The sequence below is a fragment of the Hemitrygon akajei genome, chromosome 26 (genome assembly GCF_048418815.1).
Source record: "Hemitrygon akajei chromosome 26, sHemAka1.3, whole genome shotgun sequence".
NCBI lineage: Eukaryota > Metazoa > Chordata > Chondrichthyes > Myliobatiformes > Dasyatidae > Hemitrygon > Hemitrygon akajei.
The window spans coordinates 13195734-13207501 of NC_133149.1; the positions used below are offsets into that span (position 1 = coordinate 13195734).

The window sequence follows — 11768 nt, forward strand, 5'->3', positions numbered from 1 at the left end:
GAAACCCAGGTAACATTCTAGTAAATCTTTTCGGTACTCTCTCTATTTTGTTGACATCTTTCCTATAATTTGGTGACCAGAACTGTGCACAATACTCCAAATTTGGTCTTACCAATGCCTTGTACAATTTTAACATTACACCCCAACTCCTATACTCAATGCTCTGATTTATAAAGGCCAGCATACCAAAAGCTTTCTTCACCACCCTATCCACATGAGATTCCACCTTCAGGGAACTATGCACCATTATTCCTAGATCACTCTGTTCTACTGCATTCTTCAATGCCCAACCGTTAACCATGTATGTCCTATTTGGATTAGTCCTACCAAAATGTAGCACCTCATGCTTATCAGCATTAAACTCCATCTGCCATCGTTCAGCCCACTCTTCTAACGGGCCTAAATCTCTCTGCAAGCCTTGAAAACCTACTTCATTATGCACAACACCACCTTAGTATCATCTGCATACTTACTAATCCAATTTGTAAAGGGTGCAGAATTTCATGAAAAGAACACTTCACTACAACCAACTGTTAAGCAAGGGGGTGGATCGATCATGCTTTGGGCTTGTGTTGCAGCCAGTGGCATGGGGAACATTTCGCTGGTAGAGGGAAGAATGAATTCAATTAAATACCAGCAAATTCTGCAAGCAAACATCACACCATCTGTAAAAAAGCTGAAAATGAAAAGAGGATGGCTTCTACAACAGGATAATGATCCTAAACACACCTCAAAATCCACAATGGACTACAAGAGGCGCAAGCTGAAGGTTTTGCCATGGCCCAACCTAAACATCATCAAAAATCTGTGGATAGACCTCAAAAGAGCAGTGCATGCAAGACAGCCCAAGAATCTTACAGAACTAGAAGCCTTTTGCAAGGAAGAATGGGCAAAAATCCCCCAAACAAGAATTGAACGACTCTTAGCTGGCTACAGGAAGCGTTTTCTAGCTGTGATACTTGCCAAAGGGGGTGTTACCAAGTACTGATCATGCAGGGTGCCCAAACGTTTGCTTCAGGCCCTTTTCCTTTTTTTGAAACTATAAAAGATGGAAATAAAAAAGTAATCTTGCTTAAAATATTAAAGAAATATGTCATTTTTAACTTTATGCCTTTTGGAAATCAGGTAATCTTTTACCCACTTAACTATTCACAGTAACAGAAGTTTTGACCAGGGGTGCCCAAACTTTTGCATACCACTATACAACTGTTTCCCGGGTGCTTCACCAGTCGCAGCTTTATGGGAAAGAGGCAAAGAGAAAGCCACTGTTTAAAAACTCACATGAAATCTCAGCTAGAGTTTGCCAGAAGGCATGTGAGACACCCTGAAGTCACCTAGAAGGTTCTATGGACTGATGAAAATTGAGCTTCTTAGCCATCACACCAAACGCTGTGTTTTGCGCAAGCCGAACACTGCACATTATCAAAAAGACAGCATCCCTACCGTGATGCATGGTGGTGGCTGCATCATGATTCACTGCAGCAGGCCCTGGAAGGCTGTGAAGCTAGAGGGTAAAATGAATGCAGCAAAATACAGGGAAAGCTTGATGCAGTCTGCAAGAGAACTGTGACCTCTGAGAAGATCTGTTTTCCAGCAAGACAATGATCCCAGGTGTAGAGCCAATGCTACATAGGAATAGCTTAAAAACAAAGCTATGTCCTGGAGCAGCCAAGTCAGAGGCCAGCCCTCAATCCAATTGAGAATGTGTGGTTGGACTTGAAAAGGGCTGTTCACTCACGATCCCCGTGCAATCTGACAGAGCTTGAGCAGTTTTGTAAAGAACAGGGAAATTTTGCAGTGTCCAGATGTGCAAAGCTGATAGAGACCTAGCCACACAGACTCAAGGCTGTAATTGCTGGTTCATCTATTAATAGGTTCATCTATTATATACACTGACTTGAGGTGGGTAAATACTTGTGCAAGCTATGTGTTTTTATTTGTAATTTAAATAAATCACTTGTAGAGATTTGTCTTCACCTTGACGTGAAAGACTTCTGTTGATCAATGTCAAAAAAAGCCAAATTAAATCCACTGTGAAACATAGAAACCCTACAGCACAATACAGGCCCTTCGGCCCACAAAGTTGTGCCAAACATGGCCCTACCTTAAATTACTAGGCTTACCCACAGCCCTCTACTTTTCTAAGCTCCATGTACCTATCCAAAAGTCTCTTAAAAGTTGTAAACTAAAACATGAAAACTTCTGGGGCGGTGGGGGGGGGAAATACTTTTTATAGACACTATACATGGGCTTTTGAGAGGTATGGTCTGGGTGCAGATCAGATTGGCATGGACTAGACATGTACTGTGCGCTCTACATTTGACTAAGATGCAGTACCAAACTAACCATGTGGAGACATGGGTTTGTGCAAACCTATTCGGTAGACGGAATGACATACCGATATCTTTAACATCTCACATTGGAAACTATGAAGGTGAGCAGATACTAATTTTCTATAAGCAGTCTGCATGAACCCGTAATGGCAAATGATGTTGACATGGCATGCTTCCTCTCTCCACCACCCCGAGGAAAAGGAATTGGAACTGCAGTACTGCGCAGTTGACATGCTCAGTTCAGGAAGATTGGGGAAAGCAAGCAGTTATTAACCATTTCCTCAGGGAGCTTAAATCCCAGGACAGAATCAGCTCATTTCAACAATAAACCCCTCTCTTGCAAAGTTTAATCTATTAAACTGTTGCAACAAATGAAAACTTTCCAAAGCAACCACAGTAAAATGCATACAACTTTATTATCAACAGTTAATGTCCGGTGCGGTCCGTTCCAGCTCAGCACTTCAATAAGGGAGTTACAGGTCAGCTCCAGTCAGCTTTCCCAAGACTTTCACTCTTGCAGCTTTCACCGACTCTCGGTAGATGCTGACTTGCTCCGAAGCAATTTTTTTCTAGGGAAAAGAAACGGCATCAAACCTTTCATGGATTGCGGCCTCCTGGGCAGAGACTGGATCAAGCAGATACAGACAACCATACACCTCTCTCTCTACAGCTTCAACAACCTGATTACAGAAAGCTCCTGCAACTTAGAACTTTTATTTATTGACATACAGCGTGGAACAAGTCCTTCAAACCACGCCACCCAGCAACCCCCAATCTAATCCCAGCCTAATCATGGGACGATTTACAATGACCAGTTAACCTACCAACCAGGAGGCCTTTAGACTATGGGAGGAAACCAGAACACACGGAAGAAACTTGTGTGGTCGCAGGGAGGATGCACAAACTTTGTACGTGCAGAGGCAGGAAATGATCCTGGTTGCTAGTAACAGTGTGTGCTAACCACTACTCGACAGTGCCACCCGACATTTAGAATGCCAAAGGCCAAGTAAATAGATTGACCCTCTCACCAGGTACAACTTCAGCCAGTCCATCTCCAGCTTGAAGAAGTCTTCCACTGTCAGATCCAATACATCCATTTTCAGTGCCAGGAATTCACAAGATGGAGAGTGACTTTGGTGTACTGCCCTTTTGGCAAGTTCAGAGGAAGAATTGAAATAAAACAAGACAATTAGCCAGAGCTCACCATGAGCCATCTCATTAACACAGCAAGCAGCCATTTGCAGTCACCACACAGAACAAATCAATACCAGACCATATTAGAATAGTGTTGATTTGTCCATTTTATCCCATCCACAGTTGACATATATTGAGATGCAAAGAACCACTGATTGCATTGCTACACATCCGAACGTCACTGTTTGCAAGGAGGAAAACAACTGAGCACTCAGGAGACAAAGCAGGAAGAGGCCCAACTGCAAGTTGGAATCAGAATAAACTGTGCTGCCTGGCCAGTTTATTCCTCCCCTGTTACAGGCCATGTTATAGTCAATAACCTACAGTGCCCTGATACTGAAAGTACTTACACAATTCATTTGAGAGCCTCGCTGCCTTCATCCCCTCACTCAGCCAGCTAGCTCCAAATTCAAAGTCCCTCTCCCCCCACCCCCCCCCCCCGCCATACCTCCTCCCACTTACCTTAAACGCAAGTTTATGGACATTTGCCTAGGGGAAAATAGTAACTAGATTCCTGGTAGTTTTGTACATCTTCCAGTTCCCCAGCCTTCCCACTTCAAAATCCCATCCAGACAACATCCTGCAGGATCTCCTCTGCGCCCTCTCCCATGCAATCTCATCCTTCCTCTGGTGAGAGCAGAGCTGGACACAGGAACCCAGTTGTAGCCCAATGACCACTTGATGCGTGTGTACTTGCTTCCCTTCTCTCGAGCTCCATACTAACTACCTATTCTACCCATGCTGCCACCTTCAATGATCCTGTCCAGCAGTACTTCAAGATTCCACTTGTATACATCCTGCAACTTGGGTCCCCAAACATACACCACCCCTTTGGTGCTGAAGGGAAGGAGGAATACAAGATGAAGCCTAGTAGCTGGGACAGAGAATACAACACCAAGGAGTTTACGGTACAGCTCCTCAAAACAGTGATAGTATATTATTGATCTTATTGAAACGTATAAAATTCTAAAGGGATTGGACAGGCTAGATGCAGGAAGATTGTTTCCGATGTTGGGGAAGTTCAGAATGAGGGGTCACAGTTTAAGGATAAAGGGGAAGCCTTTTAGGACCGAGATGAGGAAAAACTCCTTCACACAGAGAGTGGTGAATCTGTGGAATTCTCTGCCACAGGAAACAGTTGAGGCCGGTTCATTGGCTATATTTAAGAGGAAGTTAGATATGGCCCTTGTGGCTAAAGGGATCAGGGGGTATGGAGAGAAAGCAGGTACAGGGTTCTGAGTTGGATTATCAGCCACGATCATACTGAATGGTGGTGCAGGCTCGAAGGGCCGAATGGCCTACTCCTGCACCTATTTTCTATGTTTCTATAACAATGTATCACAGCTTTTCAACATTATTGAGGTGGGGATAGGAATGAGGCAATTTGTTGTATTTTTTAAAAAATCACTTTGCCAATCAAGTAGTTGGCAGATCTTTCAAGACTGGTAGAACAGGTAAATGATAGATGAAAGTTAGTGCAGAAAATGGGAGGGGCATTGTGATTCAATGTCACTGGCAAGGCACAGAACTACTGAGATTTAATAATCACCAAAGTGATTATGCCAAGTGCTCCAAGCACCAGCCAGACATCTACTGAAGCAAGTCGTCTGTGGAACCAGAATCATACAGAACATTATTGGTTATGATACAGTGGGAAAAGCTTTTTACACACCATAATGAGGTGTTCCAGAAAGTGTAATGCATGCAGACAAGATGCAAGGGCTACAGCAAGGTACAGTAGATTGAAAGACTGAAACAGTGTCTAGCCACAAACCTGCTAAGTGAGATAGAAGTTGCCCATGTGAATATACAACCCTTTTATCTCCTGCCCAGTGGAAAGGAGCAGAGAGCAAACAGGGGTGAGAGCCCTGAATTACATTGGCTGCTTTCGCCAAGGCAATGGGAAGTTAAGACTGAGTCAGTGGAGGAGAGTACAGGACAGATTTGTGTGCATTGGGATTGGGGAAACTCAGGAGCAGAAAACCCAAATAAGAGAGAAAAGTTAATTATCTGAAACACACTGTCCAGAAGGGTAGATGAAACAATTCTTATCAGCTTTGAGGCATAGCTGCAATGGGTGAAGAAAGGAAAACAAGTTAATTGGATGACCCTTTTAACATTCCTGTAGGCATGATAACCTACAGGCATGAAATGTTCTTTCCTACCCCAGTTCAATCCTATCTCACTTTCAGAGCTGGTGACAAGTTTATCCAATCCATACACATACCAGGGATCATCTTCAGGCTCCCAGCTTTCCAACTCCTTCAGACAGAAGAAGCACATAACAACATCCAGTTCATCCTCAGTTGGACAATGTAGAAAACCAGCCTTGGCCATCTCAAAGAAACAGATACAGGTATCATTGGTCATCTTATTTTCCAAGCTAACATTTAATTCTTCAGAGAATGATTAATTTTGCCTCTGCCATGTATTTGCCAGATAAAACTCAAGGTAAATGGAACTTTTGCCTGTCCTCATCACCTTCTCAGTCCTCTTTCAATCAAAGTTGCCAAATGTATATTCTATGGGGAACTAAACATTCCAGCATACAAGTGTGAAAGGCAGAATCAAGGGAGAAGACATGTTTTGATTAAAAAGGTCTTCATCTGATAAGGTAGGGACAGGAACTTCTGAATGAGCTGTAATGGAGAACTGACCTTGTTTTCAATCAGAAAGCAGAACAAAGTAGCAACAGGGAGATTTAAAGAGCATTAGTAGCTTATCTTGTTCAGTTGAAGGCAGGAAGTTTTGTACGAACTTTAGTGGAGAGCCCACCTTGTGGGCTGCAAGACAGGAGATGGAGTAGAGCAATCCAATTGGCTAGCTTGTGAAGAGGATAGCCAATCAAAAGGCAAGTAAAGTCAGCAGGACACTGCGCAAGGAATAGTTGCCGAGCTTTAGCAAGAGGAGCCTGGGCAAAGGAAACAAGCCCCGAGTAGTCCTTTACAAACCTTAGTGTAATTACAATGTAGTTAAGGCTGTGGCATGCTCCTCCTACAGGCTGTGGGACATCGGGCAGACTCCATGAGCGTCACAGACAAGAAGTTTGAGGTGGTCACACCCAAGGTATATCACTGGCATAAGGAGTGACATTTACTGTGGGCAGCAGTACATAAAAACTGCAAGAAATGAACAAAATCAAATGAAGTACAGGCTGCAGCTAGCTTGGTGGCCACAGGAAAGGCAGACAGTGCAGGGTCTCCCTATGGCCATTCACCCATACCAATACTGGGTGGAAGGAGTGGGAATTACCATTCTGGGCACTGCACGGCAGCAGCAACCTCAGTGGCACCGAGAGCACCTCTGAAGCTCAGAGGCGAAGAGAGAGGGCAAGCAGGGCGATAGCAATCGGCAACTTGATAATTAGAGGAAAAGATGGGAGATTCTGTTGCTACAAAAGAGAAACAGGGTCAGGGATCTCTTGGAGTGACTGCAAAACTTTCCCAAAAGGGAGGGTGAGCAGCCAGAGGTCACAGTGCACATAGAAAGAGGGATGTCCTGTGCAGTGAGTTAGGAAAGAACCTAAACAGCAAGACTCAAGGGTAGTGATGTCTGTGTTACTGAGGGTAGAATAGAAAAATTGCTCAGATGAATGTGTGGCTGAGGAGCTGGGGGTGCCAGGGATTCAAGCCCTTTGGTCATTGGGACACCTTCTTGGGAAGGGGTGACCTGTACAAGAGAGATGGGTTGCACCTAAACTGGAGGGAAACCAGTATCCTGGCTGGGACATTTGTTAGTGCTACTCGGGATAATTTAAACTAGAGTGGCAGGATGTGGGCCCTGAGCAGTGGAGTGGATGGTGTGATATCAGGAGATAGTACTGTAGCCAATGAGAGCAAGTTTAGTCATCAGGGTACACAGGAGGAATGGGAGAGCAAAGACCATTCGTTCAAACTTCATTTCTTTCGATGCAAGTGGCTTAACAGGTGAGGTGGGTGAACTCTGTGTGCATTGGCTCTGAAGACCAAGGCTACATCCACACTAGACCGGATAATTTTGAAAACGCCGGTTTCGCGTAAAAACGATAGGCGTCCGTACCAAGCGTTTTTGAAAATACCTCCATCCACATTAAAACGGGTATTTGGGCGAATCATTGGGCATGCGCAGGACACATCTACGGAAAACAAGCAACACGTTTGGTGTTGAATCTCGCAGTTAAAGTCCGCGTTTGTGCCGTTACAGACTAGAAAAACTTAAAATTGCCAAACGATGAATAGCTGTTTGCTCTCACGCAGGAGCACTTAAAACTAAAAAAAAAAAACAAATATTGGAGCGTATGAGCGCAAACAACAGGGAGTTCACGGACAGTATGACCCGGCTGACGATGAACATTGAAAAACTGACTAACTGTTGCATTAATAAAGCACCTTGTTAAATGTATAAAACATGTCTGCATCAGCGTTATCTTGTATTTCCATACAATGTTACATTAGGCAGTTATACATCTATCGTCAGAGAAGTACTTGCATAAATAGGTAAACCACCTTCATACGAGCAAGGACAGAAAACATGGCAAAGTGAGTATACTTATTTATTCAGTAAGTTATGGGTCAAAGTATTTGGTGAGTACATTTCTAACTCTTCTAGCTTCAGTCTCGTTGCTGTCTGTTTTAAAATTGTTAGGTTGTGTGGGGGGTTGCGTTAGGGAAAACAATGAAATGCCGCCATGTGTTCTGGCATATCATGACAGCGTTTCTAGAAATCTCCGGTTACCCCCATCCACATTACTCCTGCACAAGCGGCATTTTCAAAATTACACACTCTGGGGGGTGTTTTAGAAAAGCTCAGTTTTCAGGGGAGGAAAACGCCGTTTCAGTGTGGACAGAGGATCAAAACGAAGAGAAAAAGCTTTGGTTATGAATTTATCCAGTCTAGTGTAGACGTAACCTGACTTTCAGAGCACTAACAGAAGCATTGTGAGGACTGCAGCTGAAATGTTCTAGGATTCAGATGCTACAGGCATGACAAATTTGCAGGGAAGAGGGGAAATTTCCCCTTCTTGATGGAAGAATATAACAATGGTTCTTGGAGAGGATATTGTTGGGAGATCATCCGGTGATGTCAAATAGGTAAACCATAGAATTATGGAAGGGAAAGTCACTGACATTTACAAGAATTAGAGCAGATATGCAGATATATTGTAGACAGTTGTAAACTTAATTGATAGGATTAGTGGGAAATTTTAAAACTTCCCCAATGTTGACTGTGCGAACCATACTGCAAAACAGAGTGGAATTTGTGAAGTGCATCCAAGAAGGCTTCCTTTCTCAATATAGAGAAGGGGTGAAACTGGGTCCACTTCTTACCAATGAGATAGGGCAAGTGAAAATCTGTCAGTAAAGGACTTTGGGGCCAGTGATAATTCTATTAGTTTTAAAATAGCTATGGAGAAGTAATTGACAGGTAATATCCCCAAATTGGGGCAGAGTCAATTTTAGAGCCATTACACAGTATTCTTGCAGAGGCTGGTAGGGACACAAGTCACAGGGAATGGAGTGTCAAGGAGGGCTTTTGAAGTGTGATGCCAAGAGCGCAAGGCCTGCATGTTCCTGTCAAGGTGAAGGGCAAGGCTAGCAGAGTTCAAGAATGCTGACGGACAAGCCATAACAAACCATACTAAATCTATCCTGCATGTCAACAGCAATGCCCCTCTTCCTGATACCGAATTCTTTCTATGGCTATGGATCAAATGCAGCAGGCGGGACTAGCCCAGTATGGGCAACATTTCTATGCTGACAAAGGGCCTGTTTCCAGGCTGTAGGACGATATCAATAGTCTGAAGAAATTATTGAAGGATCATCCAGTGAGGCTTTGTGTGGAATTGAGACACAAGGGGGATGGTCACTTTATTGGCATTGTACTATCGTCTCCACGTATAGTCCATAGAAATTCAAGAAACAAGTGCAGATATTGCAGGAAGTTACAAGAATAATAGGGTTGTCAGAGTGGGGATTTAAAGTTTCCTAATAGACAACAGGACTGCCACGTTACACAATTAGATGGGGTAAGAATCAGTTCAGAAATATTTGCTCAGGCAATATGGGTCCTACAAGGCAAAGATATGCTTATTCTTGGGAAATGAAGCTGGATAAGTGACTGAGGGATCCATGGAGGAGCATGTTGGGACCAATAACCATTGTTCTATTGATTTATGGAAGGGGCAAATACATTAACATCCAAAATGCACCAGAAGAGGCATGTGGATAACAAAGGGTTAGACTCTAAACTTTAGAGAGATCTGGCATGAACACAGACAAATGGAGCTAGCTCAGATGTGAAGCCTGGACTAACTGGGCTGAAGGGCTCATTTCTGTGTTGTATAACCAATACACAAATGAAGTGATCATAATTAGCGAAGAGTAGTTGTGCTGAATCAAATGCAAGACATGGGAGAAAATAGTAGTTCCATGCATTACAGTGCCCAAAGAGGACAGTCTCTTGCTTAGATATTAAAATAGAATATGTAAAAAAAAAATACAGATGAACGACTCTTGATTAGAGGTTAAAAAATAAAGAGCACTGGAAGGGAATTAAACAGAGAATATGGTTGCTGGCAGAAAAAAAAATATTTTTCCCATAGGTATTAAACTGCCAGATCAAGAGACAATTAACATTCACAAACAAGTAAGTTTGTATTAGAACATTACTGTGTAGGACAGTGGACATTTGAACTAGCTCACCAATAAGAATCAGTGGCAATTTTGTAAAAGAAGATAATCTGAGGCAATCAGCCATCAAGATCACAAATATACATTTCTTAAGGATATTACATTCAATTCTGTTTAAATCAGGAACAGACTTCACCATTACAAGCCAGCCCAATATTTTAAACTAGAGGATGCTAATTTTCTCATCCACAGGATGAATCCTACTAATGTAGTATTTCCAATTAACCAAATTAAACAACAACTTCAGCTTCTTTACTAATCGCCTGTTTATTTCTCCCAGCCCACCAAGGACAGGCTTCATTTGGGGACAAGACCTTTAATTTCTTTTTCCCATTTGAACAAGGGAGAAACAGTACTCGATCCAGTGGAAGGCAGCAGGTAACAAGCAAAATAATTGCTGGCCAGGATTTGGTGATGGGACCAAGGATTTTAACACTGGGAGATCACTACTGGCGTATACCAGGAACTAGAATCTGGTCTGGTCCAACTGGCTGAAAGTTTACTCTGAATTATGTATGCAATCTTTAATGCACAAAGTTTAACAGTTACAACTCTTATAATATAGCTACTATGATGTAATAATTATCATGGTCACCCAAAACAATTTATGGGCCTTCATCTAATGGCTTGATGTATGCCGATTCAAACCAGGTCATTCAAATCAATAGGTGACCACAGTCATTTCCTCTGAAAGTTTGGATTAATCACCATTTAAGTTTTATTAACTCCAAAAAGCTTACATGCCACATTGCAGCCCAAACACATAAAATGGCTTATTACCTACTTCAAGATTTCTCAGATAAAAACAAAGTTCTTCAAAAGAAAAATAGTTGGACTGCAGAAGAAAATAAACACTAACCTATTTCACACAATCAAAAATCACATTTTACATCAGGAAATAGGCCCTAAATTGATTTATTTGTTCACATTCACTCTACACACAAGATATATTAACAGCTGTTGGCCATTGGCTCCTTACTCACATTTTCTGGTGTACAACAACAGCTCTCAGTGAATGGCCAGTTTATGAATGTAGCTAACCGGTTTTCATAAAAATACATTAACCTATGCTCCAACAAACAGGAAACATGGTCCACCATTTTGATGGGGGGAAAAAATAACCTGGAATAATCAGCTTTCCCAGTCATCCTTCAGGGTGATATTCAGCTACAGCTGATCAGCCACAATCACATCTTGTCAGAAGAATAAGCCAATAAAGGAGGCCTCTACATTGGAAGGGCACCACCTTAAGTCAAATGCCACTGAATGGCTTTCAGCTGTCTCCTTTTAGTAATAAATTGTGATTGAACAGAAACAGTGGAATGTCTGTTGTCTAATGATTGGCTTCAGCACATGTTTACAACAGGGAGAGATAAAATAAATCAATTTGAATTCCAGGCTTTATTATATCTTAATACATGTAGAAAGGGAGAGACCATAAGACATAGGAGCAGAATTAGGCCATTGAGTTTGCTCCACCATTTTAGCATGGCTGATCCATTCCATTCTCCTTCCTGCCTTCTCCCCATAACCTTCCATTACTTGACTAATCCACCTTAAATACACCCAATGA

General features: G+C 42.5%; 1 protein-coding gene across 2 annotated transcripts; it reads right to left on the minus strand.

Moving 5' to 3' along the window:
* Positions 1-2730: 2730 nt before the first annotated feature.
* LOC140716757 (baculoviral IAP repeat-containing protein 5.1-like) lies at positions 2731-11406 on the minus strand. Of its 2 annotated transcripts, none has more exons than XM_073029585.1 (4): positions 11318-11406; positions 5755-5864; positions 3362-3479; positions 2731-2902 (listed from the first exon to the last, which is right to left on the minus strand). In XM_073029585.1, exons 2-4 carry the CDS (start codon positions 5862-5864, stop codon positions 2807-2809), a joined length of 324 nt encoding a protein of 107 aa, XP_072885686.1. In that variant the 5' UTR covers positions 11318-11406; the 3' UTR covers positions 2731-2806. The 2 variants fall into 2 exon arrangements, with proteins under 2 accessions (XP_072885686.1, XP_072885685.1); XM_073029584.1 differs by having other exon boundaries at positions 11179-11399.
* Positions 11407-11768: the final 362 nt, after the last annotated feature.

Bases quoted from the DNA above. Each gene is read 5' to 3' on its own strand.
- LOC140716757 (XM_073029584.1), bottom strand. From the start codon at position 11,343: ATGACTGGGAAAGCTGATTATTCCAGGTTATTTTTTCCCCCCATCAAA. The intron at 3,480-5,754 runs GTATGTGTATGG...ACTTGCCAAAAG, and splicing joins GAGCCTGAAGATGATCCCTG to GGCAGTACACCAAAGTCACT. The intron at 2,903-3,361 runs GTGAGAGGGTCA...TCTTTTCCCTAG, and splicing joins ACTGGCTGAAGTTGTACCTG to AAAAAAATTGCTTCGGAGCA.